The sequence below is a fragment of the Pyrus communis genome, chromosome 16, assembly GCF_963583255.1.
Source record: "Pyrus communis chromosome 16, drPyrComm1.1, whole genome shotgun sequence".
Classification (NCBI taxonomy): domain Eukaryota; kingdom Viridiplantae; phylum Streptophyta; class Magnoliopsida; order Rosales; family Rosaceae; genus Pyrus; species Pyrus communis.
This window is the reverse complement of record NC_084818.1, coordinates 9,611,402-9,632,871: the sequence shown is the minus strand read 5'-3', so window position 1 is coordinate 9,632,871 and position 21,470 is coordinate 9,611,402. Positions and strand designations below refer to the sequence as shown.

The following is a 21,470-nucleotide window of genomic DNA, read 5'->3' as shown; positions in this document are numbered from 1 at the left end:
ACTTATGTGATTTAGTAATGTTCAAAACTAGTCTTATCCAATATTTAAAATATATACGAAATTATTGATATTTTCATTGAAATAACCGAAAATTAATGATCGATATGGAAATGAAGGGTGAAATGCAAACTTTACCTGATATCGACGAGCTGATATACACACTACATTGCAAATTTTCTTAATTTCCGTTGAAGGTGACATATATCGATATCAATATATCCACCTAGTGTCTCCATAAATTTGCATATCAATATTTATGATGTTGTGATAAACTCGTTGCATGTAAGTCTCTCTCTTCTGTTATTTCGCCACTTCCCTTGTGATGATGAGCAAAGGCTGTGAGTCTCTGACAAAGTTGCAAGGGGAAATGCATGTGACTGGTAAGGGGGAAAAACAAAAGAGAGGTGGATTGTCTACCCTCTCATTTTCATATTCACTTCATGCCCTTCTATTTGTATGATTACGGTTAAACCACGTCAATATTTTATATTTCTATTAATTTTTGTTTTATTATTTTAATAAAAATTAATATAAAATATTAACGTGGCTTAACCGTGATCACACATCACAAGAGGGTACAAAGAAAGTATAAAAATGGTAGAACAGACAATCCATCCCAAAAAAAAAATGCCCCACCGTTAGATCAATATCCTGCGGTAACACAGTAATGCCAGTACCTGCATTTGTACGACATGCATGGGTTTGTTCACGTGCCCATACTACTTTGTATTTATTGTCACCCCTAACCAGGGCCAGTGGGCCACCCCGTATGCTTTATAGATCGGGCCTTAAGGTAAAAATACCTTTGGGCTTTTATTTTTAACACATATTAATTGATGGAACTCCTAGGATTTTACTAACACTTAATTCTCGTATAGATTGAACATTAATATAAGAAAAAATAACAAAAAGTTTTTAAAAACTTTAGTTTTAATGAAAATGACAAAATAAAGGTGTAAGCGCATAGTACCATGAGTGACTTTTCAAGATAAAAATATCGTTTTCGATAAAAATGAATAGTACCGGAAGTGTTTCATTAAGATTCCTTCAAATATAAGGAGATCAATCTAGAAAGGCCTAATAATGCAAGATCCAACAGGATCTTCAAGGGATAATGATTCCTAAGCCAAGATCACCGATGTTGTTAAGAGTCATCTCTAAACAGGACTTTTAATTGGTGCCTCTCATCAAGTTTTCCATGGTAAATCATTGGTGGCTAAATGAGCGGGATAATGTAGTGTTCAAACCAACCACTTAGGGAGTGCAAGCGTGCCCTAATGAATCATCTTTTTAGAGAAAAAACTCATTTCCTTTGTTAGCTGTATGGCACAAGAGTGATTCTACTCTTGTGTGGAATTCATTTCCCACAACTTCATATGTACGACGTTGATAACAATTTTGAAAAGATAAATAAATATTAAACTCAATGCTTTAGAGAAAAAACTCAAATTAACACAAACAAAAAAAATTAATTAGAAGTGGACAGATGCGAGCGTATTTTTCTTTTCTCGGTTGAACATTTGAAGTTTTTTTTTTTTATAAATAAAAATGATAGTCGTCCGGGTGTTCATCCTAATTTACTAGTTTATTTATTAATTTCAATATTTCCTTCTGTCCTTTACCATACAAAAAGAATATATTTAGCAATGATTTTGACACTTACCTTTAATTTTTTGCACTTTAAAACTGAATGAGTCTGTGGGATCATTGTGACATGCTTATTAATCATGCACATATTTAGAATAAACTACGTTATCAGATAACCCAAAAATCTTGCGGTCATATTAATTTAAATTTAAATTTAAACTATTTAATAGTATGATTTAGTAATATTTTTTTATACTTATAAATAAATGATTATAAGTTCGAATCTCATGATCAAATCATTCCCTGTAAACTGGTTTTAGTTTAATTGCGGTGTAAATACTAATTAACGCACACCACTAAATATATTAGTAGTAGATATGGAACATCACATGTGGGCATGTGACCATCGTGGGGACTGTAATACAAATACGAAAAAACAACCAGTCGATATCCCATTTCATATTACTAATTAAATCCAAAGCCTCAATTCCAAGGCTTGTTTCATTGTCCTGCCAAATAATTCCAACCTTTTGAATTGCCAACATCAAACGTTAAAGTGAATGAACTATGAAGTTGTTTTGGAATCACTTAGTACTACGGTCTAGTGATATTCTTCTTCACTTGTAAGTAAGAAGTCTTAGGTTTGATTCTCGCCAAAGGTGAATTTGAATCATATAATTGTTAACCCATTATACGGCTACGATCACCCATTTCCCCTTTAGTGTAGATAATATCACTTTTTCAAAAAAAAAAAAAAAAAAAACAGCTGTTTTGGAAAGTTGATTGAGCTAAGAGCATCACAATAGGCTCTCTATACATGGCTGAAAAAGTGGTGGATAACCCAATTTTAGAGTTTCGATGAATCTTTGAAGTTCTAAAAAGAATCTCTCCTAATGAAGAAATATATACTTTTCAAACTATGTATGAGATTATATATTTATTTATGTAATAATTTGATTACGAGGTAATAGACGAGGGAACATCCAAGTTGTCCAACTCAAAATGTGTACCACAACATGTGGGAGTAGATTGATATAACCTTTAACACTGTGTATACTATATACTTGTTTATACTACACTTGAATCTCTGTAATTAAGATACATTGATTCAAAATTCAAATTTTATTGATGTTTTTATTGAGTGTAGTAACTAATGTTCTTAACAACTTAAGTTATAAGCTCCTTATCAAGGGTCCAAGATCTTAATAGATTTGGACTAAAACCACACAATTTGCGACCCATTATAATTTGGTATCAAATTCGCATCACATGAGTTGAACGTAAAACCTTCCACATACAAGTGAAAATAAATATCATAAGACCGTAGTGAACTTTAATCGTGTCAACCGTAACAACTTGGCATCAAACTTGCCATCACAGAAGTTGAACCTTAAGACCTTCCACATACAACTATAAATGAAAATGAATATCATAAGACCGTAGTGATCTTTAGTTGTACCACAAAGTCTAACAAGTTACAATGAGATCGACTTCTTTATGGAAGATTGTCCTAGTGAATAGGGACTTCCTCTTCAACCACTTTGTCCCTAGTTTAAACCCTCCCCTATTCCCTTAGTATAGCTTAAATTAATAATATCACTTATAAAAAAAAAATTGCAACATTTTTGCTAATCAGGTGATTAATTAAGGTACCATAGTCTAAGAGTTCGAATTTAAAGGACAATCAACAATTCATATGTTAGTGAAGCGAAGGTAATCGAAAATCTAATCGATTTAAACATTAAAGACAAATATGTTTCACAATTTTTTTTAAAATAATAGAATGAAATTGGTATACGACAATCTGCAAGCATCTGTCAATCGTTAATATATCCAAAACTTACTATTTATCAGTACAGGAAACAAAAGGAAATAGCATATTTAATGACCTATAATGTTTTCTAAACTCTGTTAGTGTATGCTTTATTTGGTCGGATTATACACGAAGAACATAATTTTATAGAAAAGACTACGGACATTAATTGGTACTATAATACTATTCACTATGAAGGGAGTGAGATTCTTTAAAAAATGGATAGCTCGACATAAAGTGATGGCCCGTGTATGTTCATAGAGATTAAAAGGAGTAAGAATCCTACTCTCGTCCATTTGCTTCACTACTTGTATAAATAATTCTTTGGGTAAAGTACAAAAAACTACCTTAATTATTAGTGCCACGATACTTTCATACCTCATCTTTTAAAATTGACAATGTCATACCTCATCTTACTAATTTGTGCCAATGTCAAACCTCCGTCAGTTTTTCTGTTAAATGCTGATGTGGCCAGAAACGAGACCCATTTTTATTAAAAAATTAAAAAAAAAAACAATAAACCAAAAAAAACCCATCAACCCGTGTCCCCCTCCCCAAAAACCCATATCCCCTTCTCTGAGTTCTCCCCCACCTAACCTTCTCTCTTGTCTCTCTCTCTTCTCTCTCCCTGCAACCTGTATCCCTAAAATCCCCAAACCCAGAAACCATTCCCACCCGAGTCATCACCGCCGGCGAACTCTCAATCCTCTGAGCCGACGATCGCCGATTAACCCTAGACCCTTCCCTGCCACTCCTGCTGGCGTCGGAGCTAGGGATGGCAACGGTTTGGTTTGGGGACGGAAATACTATATCCATCCCTATAACCACAAAAATTAACCATATCTATAACCACAAATTAACCATCGGGTATTATCCATAACCATACCCACCGGGTAACGGATTCCCCATCGGTTAACGGTTATATCCATCTTCATCAATACAAAAAAATATATTCGTCCAATTGACGGTAAAATGATTTAGTGAATAGATCTTGTAAAGCATAAAAATTAAAGCTAAACATTAATAATGTTGGCTAATATTTGATATCTCCTATAAGTACCATTGAATTATCATATATTTTGATTCATATAAAAAATTTTGAACTTTCCCACAAAATGCAACTCACACAATGCAATTTTTATATTTTTAAGGTAATGGATTCAGTGAATAATGAATATATATAAATATATATATACACACACTATTTAATATTTTAATATTACATAATTATATTATATTATTCGGTTTGGATTCGGGGACGGATACGGATTGGAGACCCCTATAACTATATCCAAAAGGATAACCGAATAATATTCATGGTTTTTACCCATACCCAAAATATACCCAAATTTTCATACCCAAATCCAATCCATTCGGGCGGTTATCCGCGATTATCGGGTCTAACGGTTAGAATTGCCATCCCTAGTCGGAGCTCTCCTTTTGGCACCACAGGTGCTTTTGGTTCCCCCACTTCAAATACCATGATAAGTTGAAATTGTGCAGAGGCTTCGCCTTCTCGCCATGGACTTCACCTTCTCGCCATGGACTTCACCTCCACTCTCTCCTCCTCATCCAACCCACCTATATACACCCTTTATCGGAAACTCAGACCAAAGAGAGCCACTCTCAGATCATAACTCTCTCTCTGTTTCTCACGCTTCCTCTGATTTTCTTAGAAAATCTCGGAATTTTATGGGAAAAACGGAGAGTTTTTCTATTAGGATTGTTGTTGTTGTTATTTTTTTGTTTTTCTCTTGCAAATCGTCGGAGGGGCAGACTCCGGGAGCGAGGAGGAGAAGGGAATGTTGTTGTGGAGGTTGTGGCTAGAGTTAGGGTTTGGGGGCAATTGGGGGTTGTGGCTGTCATCGTTGGAGTCAACGACAAAGGTAGGGTTTTTGTCGGTGGGATCGGAGAGGAAGGTTGGGGGGGGGACGGGTGGGAAGGATTTCTAGGTTTTGGGATTTTAGGGATGTAGGTTGCATGGATAGAGAAGAGAGAGAGGCGATAGAAAGAGAGGAGATAGAGGGTTGGGTGGGAGAAAACTCAAATAAGGGGATTTGGGTTTTTGGAGAGGGGGGACACGGGTTGATGGGTTTTTTTTTGTTTTTGTTTTAATTTTCAATATTTAATTAAATTTTTAATAAAAAATCGGTCCCGTCTCTACCCACGTCAGCATTTAACAGAAAAAATGACAGAAAAACTGACAGAGGTCTGAAATTGGCACAAATTCGTAAGATGATGTATGACATTGTCAATTTTAAAAGATAAGATATGAAAGTGTCGTGACACCAATAGTTAAGGTAGTTTTTTTATACTTTACTCTAATTCTTTTAAGTACATACATTTTTCACTTCACTTGAGTAACTTCCAAGACAAACACTCACTCTCATATGATCATATCTGGTTGTCTCGTGGTCATTTTCTTGTGCTCTGTCTCTCTCTAATAAGAATTTGCTATAGAACTCGAACAAATAGAAAGAGAGAAAAAGGTCTCGATCACCCCCACCATTCACCGCCATCACCACCATCACACCCTCCTCAAATTTCAACACTAACCCAATAATAATCACTCATCCCTCTCTTCAAAGCAACCTTTTTTCCCCCCACTTCTTCGTCACAACCAAACCAAACCCACCTCACCTTCTCTCTAAACAACCAAACCCCCATTTCACTTCTTTTATTCTCTCTCTCTCTCTCTCTCTCTCTCTCTCTCTCTCTCTCTCTCTGTGTTACTTCTTTCGTGTGTTTTAATATTATAGTTCACAAAAGCAAAATGGCTCGGCTCTTCCGATCCAAATCTTGCCATCTTGTTGGACTCACTGAGTTCAACATTCCCCCTCCTAGTCCATTCTCCTACCACCACAACACCAGCAAAGAAGAAGAAGAAGAAGAAGAAGAAGATGATGAAGGGCTGGAATATGAGGAGTTGGATTTTGAAGACGAGGAGGAGGCTGAAGGAAATCCCATGTCTACCCCATTTCTGAGTCCCACGATTAGAGCCAGTGGGAACAACAAAGGTCGAGACTTCCATGGGCATAACGGTCAACAACAGCAGCACCACCAGTCCGCCATACTCGACATTTTTGTGGCGGCTCTGAGGAAGTCTCTGGTAACTTGCAGTGTGGAGAGGGATGACGTGGCGTCCTCTATCGACATCAGTTCTCCGAGCGAGGTGAGACACGTTTCGCATGTCACTTTTGATAGGTTTAATGGGTTTCTGGGTTTGCCCACTGAGCTCGAGCCCGAGGTCCCCAGGAAGGTGCCAAGTGCCAGGTCAGAACCCCTCCTTTTTCTTTTACCAATTTTTGCTCTTTTTTTTTCTTCTTTTTTTTTTTTTTTTTTTTTTTGGATTTGGTTGAGGATGAATTTTTGAAATTTGTGAAGTGAGTTTGGTTATATGGAAATTTTGGGATTTAGATTGGTTTGTAGTACCAATTGTTTGTCTAAATTTGAAAACTTTGACGGATTATAGCATGCACCGGTGAAAAGTATAGATGATCCTTCTTCGTTGGATTCTTTACCGTGCACATTCAATCATCCATTGCTTTTGTGCACGTCATAGACCGCAGCATAGTAGAATTTTCATTAAAGCTCATTCATACTTGCATTTCTTGCTTGTGTGTTTTTCTTAATTGTTTTGCATTTTGTAGTGCAAAATGGAAAAACTGGTGGCATTATATTGTTCTTCTGTAAACTTGTAAATCGGGTTTTCTGATTTTTCCGTATCCCGGCTTGCATAGGTTGGTCTTTTTGATCCTGGATCCACAGCCACAAGAACAGTTACCATAAGATGGTTTTTTTTCAAACACTGTTGGTTTGAACTAGGTTGTGAATCCCCTTCGTTCAGTCACAAGTTCCGTTACTGCTTTTATCGATCTCCTCAAGTACAGAGTTTTCCAGTACTTAGAACTGCCAGAGGATTTGATTTAAATTCTTATATGGGGAGGGAATTTATAGGTTAAAAAGGAGGATGAGGATTTTGCCAAGTACAAAGATGTGATTTTGACAGAGGCAATCGAGTTCAATTGTTTAGCATTTGTAGTCCGAATAGCTTCTGCTTTCTGGTGTGTGATAGCTTTTACTTTATTCTGCCTTGATTTTATTTTTGATGGGCACTTAGGCAGATAAGGGAGAGTAACACGAAGGATTTATTGTTTTTTGTTTTAGTCTTATAAATGTTGGGTGGAGTCGTTCCAATCATCAGTGCAAACCATTTGGTCTATTCGGTTTTTAGTGGCATTGTTTGAAAACGATCTTATCTTTCAAATTGATCTGCGTAGCAGGGTGGCACAAACATTTGATCTTTCGGTATTGTTTCTGAATGATCATTTCTTTGTTTGTCTTTTTCCTTTTCCTTTTGATCAGCATGTTCTCCTACGAAATTGCTTCGGAAGGTAGGTTGTGGTAACAATGTATATGGATACTGCGGCAGGATTCCTGTTAGATGAAACGTTCTGTTTCAGAAGTTTTAATACATGTCTCTCATCATTCCATTTTAGTCCTAATCAGAGTTTCTGTACTATTTTATATTTGACTATTGCTTAATGGAATACACTTCTTTGTCATCCAGTGCAAGTGTGTTTGGGGTCTCTGCCAAGTCGATGCAGTGTTCTTATGATAATAATGGGAACAGTGTGCCAACTATACTTCTTATGATGCAAGAACGATTGTATTCAGGAGGAGGCCTTAAAGTAAGTTGGTATTTCAAACTAGTAGCGAAGTTATACGCATATTCTTCTCAGCACAACTAAAGGTTTTTATTTCATTATTCTCCGTCTTCAAGGCAGAAGGAATATTCAGAATAAATGCTGAAAACGGTCAAGAAGAGCATCTTCGTGACCAGTTGAACAAAGGCATCGTGCCACATGGAATTGATGTTCATTGTATAGCAGGTTTGATAAAGGTAAGCATATAATCTGACATTTCTAAGTGAATGCAATTGGATACTTTTTGGAATACATAGCCACCATCTCCTTCAGGATGTTCAGTAATTTTAAAGATGTGTGGACTTTCAATATTCTTTTCAAGCTTTCAAAATCGTGAAATATCTAGATCATTAATAAACCCTTTTGAATTAAACCCTTCATTTAAACTTATCTTCTATGGTTTTTGGTTTCTGCCTTGGTTCTCAACCTTTTTTTTCCTCCTTTTGTTAACGGGTGTACTCCCGTCTCTCCCCTTCTTAAACATTGCAGGCATGGTTTAGAGAGCTTCCTACAAGGGTACTTGATTCGCTCACACCAGAACAGGTGATGCACTGCAACACAGAAGATGACTGCACAGAACTTGTGAAGACACTTCCTCCAACAGAAGCTTCACTGCTAGATTGGGCCATCAATTTGATGGCAGATGTTGCGCAGAACGAACAGCACAACAAGATGAATGCCCGCAACATTGCTATGGTTTTTGCACCTAACATGACCGAGGTTTGTACCATTTTTTCACACGGTTGTTTGTTGATGTGAAATGTCTCTGGTTGTGATATGCAGTTTGCCTTGTTTGCTTTGATCCTTGGCCCCCAAGGTGGGTCAAGTGACCTGGAATCAGGACGACACATTTTCGATGGAAGGCCCTAGTTGGATTCCCACAATAACTCCTCTATCGATTTACCTGATACCTAGGTCAAGCGTAGGCCTGGGGTTTTAGGGGTTTATGCGGCCCACCTGTTAAAGGATGAGTTGGAGTTCCACATCTTCAAATGATTGTTGTTCCTTGGCTATGTAACTTTCTTTGTAATGGCCATAAGAAAGTCCTTTTTGTCCACAAACAAGCATAAGCTTTGCTATGGACTAAACAAGAGTTTTTGCTGCAGATGGCCGATCCCTTGACTGCACTAATACATGCGGTGCAAGTTATGAATTTCCTCAAGACATTGATTTTAAAGATCCTGCGCACGAGAGAGGAATCAGCTGCGGAGGCTACATTGCACTCATCGTGCAAAAAATCTCTTAACCACAACAGACAAACCTTGTATTCGATTATGGGCGATTCTTTTGTTCATGATAGCTCATTCAGAACCGCCACTTTGGACAGCCCAAAAGCTGACATCGATGAGAAACTTTGGTGCTCTCCGGTAATGACTGATGGGGAAGAAGAACTCGAATCCACTTCGCACAGCAGCAGCGCATCTACTAAATGTGAACTTGAGTGTTCAGAAAACGGATGTAGAAGTGGATACGAAGCTGGAGACTGGTTAAGTTGGAGGAAAGGAGTGCGGAAGCTATACAGCCACCCGGTGTTTCAGTTGAGTAAGCCGGCTAAGAAGGGTACGAAACTTGAGATTGTAAATACTAGGGGAGAAGCATGGGCATAGAGAAATGGGAAGCTGAGGAATCTGTTTTTGTTCTTATGATTGTGGTTTGTGTAAACATTTTAGATGTTAGCATTTTGTTTTGTTCTAGTCAGATAAAAGGTTTGGAAGGAACTAACTACAGGTCTAGTGAAATGGGTGGTAACCAGTGAGCTATTTTGTATGATTCGACTTATAACTTTGTGTGATTTTACTAACTAACAATGCCAATTGGTTGCTTTCATGGTCAAAGCCCAAATCCATTTTTTTAATGTTGTATTTCCTTAGAAGAGTTTTTTATTTTTTTTAATTTTTTTTATCATAATTCACAAATTATGATATTTTATATTCTACCAACTCATCAGTTTGGTTCAATTTTTGACTTAGTCATCAATTTTGTTATTGCCGTTACATTTCGTTAAAAAAAATCTGTTAGTTGGCTGATGTGGAAAAATGGTTGGGCCTAAGTATTGATTATATAGAAAAACGAAAAAAAAAAAAAAAAAATCCCTTTTTGCTCATCCCCTAACCAAAAGTGACCGTTATTTGCCCTCCAAAAATTTGTCATGTGTCTCTTGAACGAACCTATGGTTATCTATTATTTAATTAAATCTTTTATGGCAAAAAAAACAATTAAATGAATTAAAAATAGAGAAACATGAAATATGTCTAATTTTTTTTTAGCCAACATTAGAATAGTTGCCACTTAGTACTACGGTTTAGTGATATTTATCTTCACTTGTAAGTGAGAGATCTTGGGTTCAATTCTCGGCAAAAACGAATTTGAACCATATTTGTGACAACCCGTTCCAAATTTTACGTTTTTATTTTATTTTAAAAGCGTGAATTTACGAAATTGCCCTAGAGGTAAGGACTTTGACTTCTGTTGACCATCGTCTAGAGAGACGTATGACTTATTCTTTTAACATATTCTCGTAATACTTGTGGATGTGAATGCAGAGGCGAAAGCCGTTTGCGAGTCCGGCTTATAAGGTATAGTTACGGACATTCGAAATTGGTTATTCAAGGTTTAGTGTTAATTAAATTAAATCCCCAATTAGAAATTGGTTATTTAAGGTGAAGCCTAATCAGAAATGGAGGAAAAGAAAAGAAAAGAAAAAAAAAAAAAAGTGGCTTCCCGTCCACCGCACCCACCACGAGTTCCTATTTTCCAAGGCCGATTCCGGCCAACTCTGGTGGAGTTTTTCGATGCCACCACCACCATCTTGAAGCTCTCATTCCCCTCTACAAAACCCACCCAAGAACCACCTTGATTAACCATGGTATGTGGCGGTTTGAGGCCACAAAAGTTGATGAAAATCAATGGTGCTCCGGCCACCCTTTTCGATTTTCCGGCAAATCGGCAAAGCGATGGCCAATGCCACCACCTGGGCTTTGTAGCCCATCATCCCAGGAGTAAAACCCAACCAACCTTGACCCCGTTGGACCACCGTAGACAACGAATCAACGTCGGAAAGTTTTAGGCACCCGCCGGCTTTGTGGGCAAAATTGACCATCTTCCGTCCACTTTTGGACTTCGTGGCAGGTATGAAAGTTGCTCCACTCACTGAGATCTTCATTTCTATGAAGTTTGAGAATTTTTGGAAATAGTTGGATTTTCCGGCGAGTCGGGGCGGCCGACCGCCACCGTTGATCGTTGGAACCTAAATTCGTTACGATACATTGCTTGATGAAAATGTGAATCGACGATCCGACCGTTGGATAGTCACCAAACTTGGGTACATTATAATACGTAATATTTAAAGATCATAGGAATTTATGGATCCGGAATCCGATGTACGGATCTTCCTGAATTGAATTTGTAAGTTAGTAAAATAAATGTTCACGTCCACTTGGTTTTGGAAAATGACGGAGATCCAACCGTTGGATCGTAATGAAATTTTAATATGTTATTCTAGAAACTTATTGTGTATCGTTGGGAGTTGCGGATTGGAAATCTGATATGCGGATCTTCCGGGTCAAGTTATACAGGGTTGTAAACCCTACCGTCGATCTTTGATCGACTATTGACTTGTGGTCAATGGGTCTCAAACTATTTTAGAATGTCTTTGAGGTTGTATTTTATGTGAATTACATATTCTACGGATAAGAGTTCTGAGATGTGATTTGATAATTGGTCACAGGGACCAATCATTCTGGACGTCTCGATGCGTGCGCTAGAGAATCATAGCGTGGACTCCAGGTGAGTGCATCTTTTCCTTTTTATCGTACATATTATTGAGAGTTCTATCGACACTTTTAAATTGATTAGGTATATTACTTTCATATATAATTATTGTGAATGCTTGAAGTACTATATGAACTACGAATGGCTTGATCCCTGTTTAGGGTACGTAGGCAGTCTAACGAGACGTTAGATGCAGCCATAAAATATTTGAGACAAAAGCCTTGCTTAGGAAATTGAGTAATTCGAAGGAAATTGGTAAAGGCAAGTTTTAGTTTTATGAATTAGTTAGTTAAATTAGTGTTAATTGGGTTGTCATGGATAATTATCCCTGAAAATAAGTAGTTTGGGAGGAGGGCGTTATTGATTGTACACTTCTCACCGTATTGTTTATAATTGAAAATGCTACGACATGGTTGAGTATTAGATTGCATCATGGTATATCCATATGTATATTACTTGCATATAATTATTGGGAATGCTTTCAAGTGCAAAGGTGAACTCAGGACACCCAGGTAAGTTCAGGTGAGTTTATGGTATTAGTTGAATCGATTGAGTTATAGCATGACTACAGTTATGTGTTAGGCAACTTCGATACTGTCGTACTGGTTGCCATGAGTTCCACATGTTATATTGAGATGCATTGAGAGCTCATAAACCTGCACCCCGGTGTTAGTGCTCCAGCCCGTGGCCAGGGCACAGTCCTTCATGTGATGTTCACCTCCCGCACCTTACGCTCACCTTGGATCCAAGGTAGGTGCACAATCTTGTCGTACAGACCACTTTAGGTGGTTCCGACTCGTAGGTGACCCGCGATTATTCGCACAGTCTTCACGTGATCGTAGCACTTGAGCGTATTTATTTACACCCAATCCTGTCGTACAGACCACTTTAGGTGGTTCCGACTCGTGTGCAGGTATACTTATTGAGCTATTTGCTAGCCAGGATTGATGAGATATGGATAAGTCGTACAAGTCACTATAGGTGACTCCGACTTATATACTAGCTAGGATTGATGAGATATGGATAAGTTGTACATGTCATTTTAGATGACTCTGACTGATATATCACTTTGTATTGATTAAATTCATTTGGCCTACTTATTAATGTATGATAGAGTTGATGGCAAACCGTGGTTTTGGTCATTTCTGAGTATGGTTTGGATATATGTATATATGTTGTATTGTCCTATAGAAAACGATAAGGGAATTACAGTGAAGGGTTATTACTGTTAGAAAGGTAATAGTTTTGGAAAGCTTGGTTTTACTGCTTACTCACTTTCTGTTTTGTACCCCTTCAGGTTTTAACTGCTGGGTTCGTATCGACAAGGATATATAGCTAATCTTAGTATTGGTGGCTACTTTTAATGGTATGATTCTTACCCATACTACTGTACCTTACTTATGCTCTGACATCGCGTGTGAAATGGGTTCGCTCCCACTCGTAGCGCACTCTGGTACTTAGACACTTTTAGATTCAAATTTATTCACTTTTTGTACACTATCACATTTTATGGCTTCGTCACCTTCCAGGTGTCGGCCAGCACAGCTCGATTCAGGGTCCAAGTGGACTTTCTGGGTCGGGGTGTGTTAACATTATTGCGAGCCTATTATGGGGTTAAGCCCACCTCCTCGCCCCTTTCTCTTAGTATAAATAATATCATTTGTGCAAAAAAAAAAAAAAAAAAAAAAAAAACATTATGATAGTTCAATTTATTGAAATAAGTCAAATTTCTTAAGTATAGGATTATTTTTATTACCAATAATCTCTTTAATGACAAAATTATTATAAAAATTAAATTATTCCTAATTATCTCTTTAGTTATTTCTTCTATTTTTTTTGGTTGCTATTTTTAAATTTTTAATTTTTATAATCAACCTATCACAAGATAATTGTATTTATTTACATATTCTTTTTTTATTTTTATTTATATTTTTTATAATCAACTTGTATCACATATTAATTTGTCTTGTTTGTGGATATATTGTGTTTTTGTACCTTTTAATTAGGTTTCACATCTCGTTTATAGATATAATATGCATTTATATATTTGTTACTTGAGTTAGGATTGTATGTTTTGCAAATGGATTCGTGTTAGTATATTAGTTTTTTGTTAGAAGATATTAAGAAGATTTATGGAAAAATAATAGAGTATACTTTTAATAGTTAATTTTATATTGAGACAACACTTTTTGTTACTTAATTTCAACTGCCAGATTGAAAGATATCCTCAAGCGAGTTTGTTTGAATTCAAAGGTTAGATGACCTTGTCTTACGATGCCTATATATATCCTTAGATATTTTGCCTTTTACTTTACCAAAATCCTTCAAATCATCCATTGTAAAAAATTTTACAATTCTCTTGTTGTACCGATTTCAAGATCCTTTCTTTCCATGAAGCTCTTCACAAGACATCCTCGAGCAAGAAATCCAAGTTGACTAAGGCCATCTCCAACTGAAGGAGGGTCAGATGGCTCGTTTTAACCCTATAGCCCTCCAAAAAATTAATATTTTAATGAATGGTGCCATACCATATTTCTTACCATCTCCAACGAAGGGGTCAGAGGGTCAGAGGCCAAACATAACACTATGACAAAAAACCATCTCCAACCGAGGGGGCTAAAGGGTCATAGGGCCAAACATAATTTATTATTTTAATTGAATTAATATGGTTACTTAAATTAAACTACCTCAATAATTTTTCGAGATGGAATGTCAAGAATTTTTCGATTTGGAATCTCAATAATTTCATGTCTTGAATTTCGAGTGCCACGTGTCAAAATCTGATGAACAACTACTTCAAATAAGTACATGAGGCGCCATACAATGAAACGTTCGAAAGCCACAAACAAGTACCTACAACAGGATCTTGTTACACATCTTTGGGCCAAAAGAAGCATGGAGTAGACGTTTAAGTTTTATGTTGTTAAATGTTTTTTTTTTTTTTTTTAATGTTGTTTAATGTTACTTAATGTTATTTAACGTTGTTTATTGCTGGATCAGCTGGGGTTGGCTGGTTGGGTTGGGACAGCCGGTTGGCCCGATTCACCTTTTGTGGCTTGGTGGGGCCCACGAGCCCTTTGACCTAATCTTCGGTTGGAGTCGGTTTTCGTGTCATTTAGAGCTATTTTCGGTCCTCTGGCTGGATCGGTTAGAGATGGCCTAAGGTCCGCCAAAAGGCTCTTATCCTTAAGGTTCTTTTACTGTGTTAATGAGATGTTTTTTGGTTAACCGTATTTTCCTTTGCACCTGAAGTTTTGTGTTCGTTTCCTCCTCCCATAGTTTATATGAATTTAATGTAAATTATTCATTATTTGTTAAAAAAAAAAAAAAAAAAACCATATTTCCACCGTGGTGATGTCCTAATTAGATTTATTTGTGGCTTCCTCAACACACTATTGGAGCAGTGTGTAATATACCCTTCATTTAGTTTTATTGGTTACTCCAAGGGAGCATTTTGAGATTTAGAAAAATACTCTGGCTGGTTGCAATGTTTTGTGGGAGAGAATCAATTGCTCATCTACCAATCTAACCGAAAAGTGAAGTGTTCTTTGGTTATTTTGGGTGCTGCACAACTGATTTGTATCGGAGAAGAGTTGTTTTCTTGCTTCTCGTTTATATTTTCGGTATCATTGAGTGACTAAGCTTGAGTGTACTTGAGGTTTAGGGTTCTAGAGAGATAAACACTATCTTGTAATTGCTCTCTTCAATTATGGTAGATCCCCTTCCTCGTCTGCAAACTGGACATGTAAGGCTCATTAAACGCGAAACAACGTAAATCTTAGTGTTCTTAGTTGTATGGACCTTTTCACTTTTCACTAATTTGTTTCTTGCCTAGTTGTTACTTTTCTTACGCACGATCTTGCATGTATAGGCTGACAAGGGTTTGGTTATGATCTGGTGTTGTATTTGGTGGCTAGAGATAAGGAGATCAGAAATTGAATTTAACTTTGTCATCATCTAAATCTGGTAGACATTCTGTTGCTAGTGCGATTAGAGGTTGAGAAATTTGATGGCTCTAATAATATCGATGTATATCAACAAGAGATATAGCTTTGGAGGAGAATTATGTAGACACAAATTATGTTTATGGTATTTGTTAGGGCAGAGCAAACAAACTGAAAACTTGAAAAAGGACCAAACTAAACCGTCTGGGTTGGTTTCGTTTTGATGTTTTATTGGTCCATTCGGTTTATAAAACAAGACCGAACCGGAAGAATCAGTTTAATATGCGGTTTTGATTTACAGACCATGAGTTAACCGAAACAAACCACTTATAACAAAAGTTAGAATTTATAAATTGACGTGTATTGATTACTTTGTTTGGATTCATAAATATAGACATTTAGAATTTATGCATGAAAAAAAAAAAAAAAAGAAAAAAAATTTAGGATCTCCAATTCCCAAGTTTAAATTCCATGTAAATATGTGTCATTTCTAAATTTTTATCAGTGAGAGTATAAAAATACAGAAATTCCGTAGTCAAATTCCATTGTTTTTTTAGGTTAACCAAACAAGAAAATTCACAAATTATAGAAAATAAAATTTCGTCATTTCTATTTCCATCATCTTGAAATTCCTTAGTAATCTTAAATTTTTTCACCCAAACTAGGCCTGGCAAACGGTCGTGTCGTGTCATACCCATTATCTTAACGGGTTATTGACAGGTCGGGTCATTTTACTTGACTCGTTATGACCCGCTAAGAAAAATAATTTTTTTTTCTTTCTAAATTTACTCATACCACATTGCGACATAAATATTATCTTAAAACATAAAAATACATTTGTTGTTAAGTACTACATCTACGCACTCCAAGATAAGAGCCTAATAAAAAGCATCAATACACTACTAGTCTACTACAAAATATCAAATGTGCAAGGAAATACAAAATGAAGGAGTTTTTCTTTTCAAGGTTGTGAAACCTTTCTCGGAAGTTAAAACAAAATACATTAAAAAAAAAATAGCAACAAAAAGAAAAGGTTACCGCAAGCTCGGAGCCAATCAGTGTGGTGGAGAGAGACGGGAGAGGGTGGTCGTGACTCATGGTTGTCCGAAGTTGAGGCTCAAGACTGAGATTCGAGAGTTAAGTTCGAGAGAGAGAGAAAATGGCTGCTTCAGTTTGAGCCCTTGATTTCGAGAATGAGAGAGACAGAGTTTGATTTAGGCATTAGGGCTGAGAAAACATTGGACGGTCAAGATTAAATCTTAGCCGATCCAACGGTCATCAATTTTCCAAATTTAATTCAAATATATATATATATATATATATATGTATGTATGTATGTATGTATGTATAATGGTAGGGATTTAATCTCACAAAAGTGAGACTAAATCCTACTGCTATAATTATAGTAATTTTTTCTAGTGGTATAAAATTATTAAAATAATATTTTTCTTATCGTGTAACAGGTTATCCACATGTATACCTGGACCGATACCTTATCTTAACAGGTGCTTATCGGGTAAAAAGTCACATCAGTAATATTCCATAAGATTTCAAAGGGTAAAAAGTCATACATGTAAATCATTTTGTAGAGGTGTCCCTGTTAGCGTTAGACGCTGGTTTGCACTTCGTGCCTCGTCCATAAGCACATAACTCCACTGCCATCGTTTCAGAATTTTACGATCATCTTTCTGCTGTGCATTAGAAGACCATAAGTAAAAGGAATTAAATGAACATAAAATCAAAATTACTATCAATTGTCCATATGCAACACCAAAGCAAACCTTTGTCTTTCAAATAGTGAGTAACACACGAGAAGAACATTAAAAGGAGGTGGTAATCCAGCTTTGGACAAAGAGTTCAACTCTTTTGAATATGCCGATCATGCAACCCCATGATACTGGAGAACAGTGAATGATGGGCACCACTTTTTAAGTTATCTTTCCCAATTTTCCAAAACAGAAGCCGGGCATACAATCAAATGTGGACTTGGGTCATCATTTAAATGTTTCAATAACATCAAGCATGTTATAGCCTGTTTAACAAGGACAAACAACGATCACCTCCCACTCTTGGCAGTGGAAGGATAACGGGTTGGTGCTGTCCGGATCCCTCATGGCTCGCTGGACTGTTCCAATTTGAACCAACACTTCTTTAAAAAAGTTTCCGAAAAAAAAAAAAAAAAGCTAAACATATTATTGGCATATGCAAAGAGAAAGGACATGCAGGTACTTGAATGGTCTTCCCGAGACCTATCGCGTTGGCCAAAATGGCTGCACAAAATATAAAGGATATTAAACTATAATGATTCAAAATTGAGACTAAACCAAGCCATATATGCTTATACACTTAGCCTTATAAATTTAACAATGCAGTTGAAAATTTTTGAACTATTGTGATCTAATAACATTTAAGCTTAACATTTCAAAATCATGCAGTAGTAAAATAACTAATGAAATTCCATTCGGTGATCTGAATTTATTAGTCACACAGTTTAAGATCTTGTACTACTCAGAGTCTAGAGAATCAGTATTACTCAGAGTCTAGAGAAGCAAAATTTATCACAGTCATGCATTTTTACACAAAGAATTACTTTTTAAAGTAGAAGTAAAATCAAAATTATGCTTATAGAGAACAAAAAAAAAAAGTACCTCCACCGAGACCCTTTTGATACAGCAGAAAAAGAAAGTTAACACTAACCAACTGATATGGCTTGAGAATAGGTTGAAAATCGGAATCTTTAGACCTACAAGCCTCAATAATGTCATCCTACAACAAATAACAGTAACCATCACTTGCCAATCCAATTGAAAGAGGATATAACATTAGCAACAACAACAGAAAAAATAGCCAATTTTATGCTTATGAGGACCTCTCAACACATACTGAAAAGAAATACAATACCTTCATGCAAGTAATACTCAATGACATAAAAGAACCGTACTTTTATACAGCTACATTCTATTGGCCTATAATTTTCCTTATTTCACTAATTACATTGGAAACAAAGGATACTAAATTTTGTAGCCCAATTATGAATGAGTAAAGGTAAGAGCTTTCCAACTCCATGTCATTCATACTACAAGAAGCTCAGTAAAAGTAAGAAAAGGCACCTGATTGACAATCCTCACAGAGGCAGCTTCCACTTTGGCGTATCGATCAGAAACCACTGGAGCCGAACTCCCGTGGAGCTCATTTCTCAAATCCGCCGATATTTTGGTACACTTCTGCAAAGCCTTCCCAACCACGTCGTTGTCCTCCAACTCCTCTACCTCCTCCCCTTCTTCCTCACTCATTGACTCAATATTAGCCTAATCCCCATCGCTATCCTGGTCCTTGACCACGAACTGATGTCCACGATTGACCGGCCTGGCCTTCGAGACCTCACCTGCGTCGTCGTCCTCCAATTCGTTCTTAATAACGACTCAATCGGAGTCGTCATCCTCCAGTTTGTGATTAATCTCAACACAATCGGAATCGGAGTCTTTGTCGTCGTGGGAGCTATTACGGTTTGAAGGCTGATTGGAAGGCGATGAGGAAGGCTATGAGAGAGGATGAGGAGAGGATGAGGAGAAGGCTGGCTGGGTGCAATTGGGAGGAAGGCTACGCGAGACAGAGTGAGAGAAAGGGCGAGATCAGGAAGTTAGATGAGGAGGAATGACTGTTTTCCATTTGGTCCAGCGTAATTTAGGAAAATTCAAAATAAGCACCTATTTTTCACCATTGTGATGTTGCGCAAGTTATGTTTTAAAAATCATTATAAAATTTATTGAAAATGTGACTTTACTCCTTTCAAATTCAATTTTTGTACATAAAACCCATAATAATATATTTTTCTAACAAAAACCCAATTCGAACTACAATAATAAATTTAAAGCTACTTAATAAATATACATACCATTCAATTTATGAAGTATTATACGTACAAAATAAATAAATTTAAAGCTATAATAAATATATATACCATTGAACTTGATGGGATACGCATTCTACGAAATTAGTTTCAACGATCCAACCGTCAAACTTATTTGTATATACTTTGAGATCGCATACGCTAAAAATCGCAAAAAACAAACAGTCAGAGATCAAGTAATGGGACAAAACTTTTTGACGATTATAAACGAAAAATCACGATTTTGATGATTTTTTATAGCTACACTCCTTGACCCTATATGAATACAATGAATGAACTCGATTTTCAATTTAAAATATTTACACTAGTGGATATCACAAAATCTTATGTTATACTTAATGAAAGTATATAAACCCTTTGCGCAATGTGGTTGATATGTCGCGTAAACAACCTTTGTGTGACATATTGGTTGGTACGTCGCGCAAACAACCTTTGCGTGATGCATTGGTTTGTACGTCGCGCAAAACAGAACACATACTACTTCCTGCTTAAGCGGACTGCATGGCCATTTGAGCAACATAACACATACTACTTTCCGATTGAGTGGATTATGTGGCCACTTGAGCAATAGAACACATACTACTTTCCGCTTGAGCAGAAGAAAAACTATCGCTTGAGTAGCAGACCCTAATGTAATGCTCATTTGAGTGACCTAATAATTTTTTTTTTAATTTTTTTGACAATTCTTAAAACAAAAGCAATGAAAACAAAAAAATTAAAGTGCCCACCCCAAAACTTAAATGAAACATTGTCCTCAATGTTTGCAAAAACTAATACACGCAATGCATTCATCAAAGCAAAGAAATGGAAAGACAACATAAAGAAAAAAAAATTGAAAAAAAAAAATTGCAAAGATGGGATTTCGAACTCCCTTTAATGAAGTATCGAAGTTGACAAATCACCCATTCAACGATCCAACCCTCACTTTAAAGATGTGGAAAAAGTCGTTGACTTTGCACGACGAAGACTGTCGTTGCATGAAATTGTTTTGCGCAACGAAAACCTTCGTCGCGCACAACAGTTTCGCGTAACGAAGGTGAAGCTTCGTCGCGCAATGTTGGGAAAAAAGTAGTTGAAGTCTTGGTTTGGCGCCAAAAACTTGCGCGACAAATAAACCGCATTGCGCAAATAGTCTTTGTTGGAACTTGTGAGGGACTGGGAGTCCCACATCGCCCATACACTTTTTGAAAGTCCCCTTACTCACTTATAGTTTGAAAAAAATTAGGCCAAAGCCATAGATCTTGGGCCTTGGACTTGAAGGGTTTGGGTGTATATATTAAATGTCAATGATTGGGGCTCTTGGGCTTGGATGGATGAAAAACACAAGTACGATTTTTACGTTTTTGATTTTAGGATTCAGTTTTTTCCCGAAAGGATAAGACTGATTACATAAATAGTTACACCTGTTTTGAAAAGATAAGCATAAATGACCACAATTGTTCAAATACGCCATTATATATATGGCAGTAATATCAAAAACCAAAGACATCAATTCCATCGCTTTCTCCAAGTTCGAGTGCAAGAACTTGGATAAATAGTTGTATCCTGCAAGATAGACATCCGTTGAACTACTGCACTGGTGTAGGGGCTAATTTCCGTTTTAGGAGATTACTACTGCAAGCCTTTATCTTAAAAAACAAGTCAGTGATTTGTGATTTTATATGCAATTTCATTAATTGTTCATATTTTGATATATTGTATCGATTATGGAATTTTCATTTGAAATAAACTATGCAAAT

The 21,470-nt window shown here is 36.5% G+C and overlaps 2 protein-coding genes across 3 annotated transcripts; one reads left to right on the top strand and one right to left on the bottom strand.

Moving 5' to 3' along the window:
• The first annotated feature begins 5,853 nt into the window (after positions 1 to 5,853).
• LOC137721180 (rho GTPase-activating protein 3-like) lies at positions 5,854 to 9,937 on the top strand. Its single transcript, XM_068460286.1, has 5 exons — positions 5,854 to 6,673; positions 7,971 to 8,091; positions 8,184 to 8,303; positions 8,596 to 8,826; positions 9,213 to 9,937. The coding sequence occupies exons 1-5, from the start codon at positions 6,174 to 6,176 to the stop codon at positions 9,711 to 9,713; spliced, it is 1,473 nt and encodes a 490-aa protein (XP_068316387.1). The 5' UTR covers positions 5,854 to 6,173; the 3' UTR covers positions 9,714 to 9,937.
• A 7,244-nt stretch (positions 9,938 to 17,181) lies between these two features.
• Positions 17,182 to 19,474, bottom strand: LOC137721554 (protein CHROMATIN REMODELING 19-like). 2 transcript variants are annotated; one of them, XR_011066652.1, is made up of 4 exons: positions 18,932 to 19,474; positions 18,470 to 18,587; positions 17,603 to 18,091; positions 17,182 to 17,509 (listed from the first exon to the last, which is right to left on the bottom strand). XR_011066652.1 is itself a non-coding variant. In XM_068460651.1 (3 exons), exons 1-3 carry the CDS (start codon positions 19,112 to 19,114, stop codon positions 17,973 to 17,975), a joined length of 420 nt encoding a protein of 139 aa, XP_068316752.1. In that variant the 5' UTR covers positions 19,115 to 19,474; the 3' UTR covers positions 17,182 to 17,972. The 2 variants fall into 2 exon arrangements, 1 of the variants encoding a protein (XP_068316752.1); XM_068460651.1 differs by having other exon boundaries at positions 17,182 to 18,091.
• Positions 19,475 to 21,470: the final 1,996 nt, after the last annotated feature.

Coding starts and splice junctions, on each gene's coding strand:
- LOC137721180 (XM_068460286.1), top strand. CDS start 6,174: ATGGCTCGGCTCTTCCGATCCAAATCTTGCCATCTTGTTGGACTCACT. Junction 8,092..8,183: donor ATTCAGGAGGAGGCCTTAAA/GTAAGTTGGTAT, acceptor TCCGTCTTCAAG/GCAGAAGGAATATTCAGAAT. Junction 8,827..9,212: donor TTGCACCTAACATGACCGAG/GTTTGTACCATT, acceptor TTTTTGCTGCAG/ATGGCCGATCCCTTGACTGC.
- LOC137721554 (XM_068460651.1), bottom strand. CDS start 19,114: ATGAGTGAGGAAGAAGGGGAGGAGGTAGAGGAGTTGGAGGACAACGAC. Junction 18,588..18,931: donor CTGTGAGGATTGTCAATCAG/GTGCCTTTTCTT, acceptor TATTTGTTGTAG/GATGACATTATTGAGGCTTG. Junction 18,092..18,469: donor TCAAAAGGGTCTCGGTGGAG/GTACTTTTTTTT, acceptor TATTTTGTGCAG/CCATTTTGGCCAACGCGATA.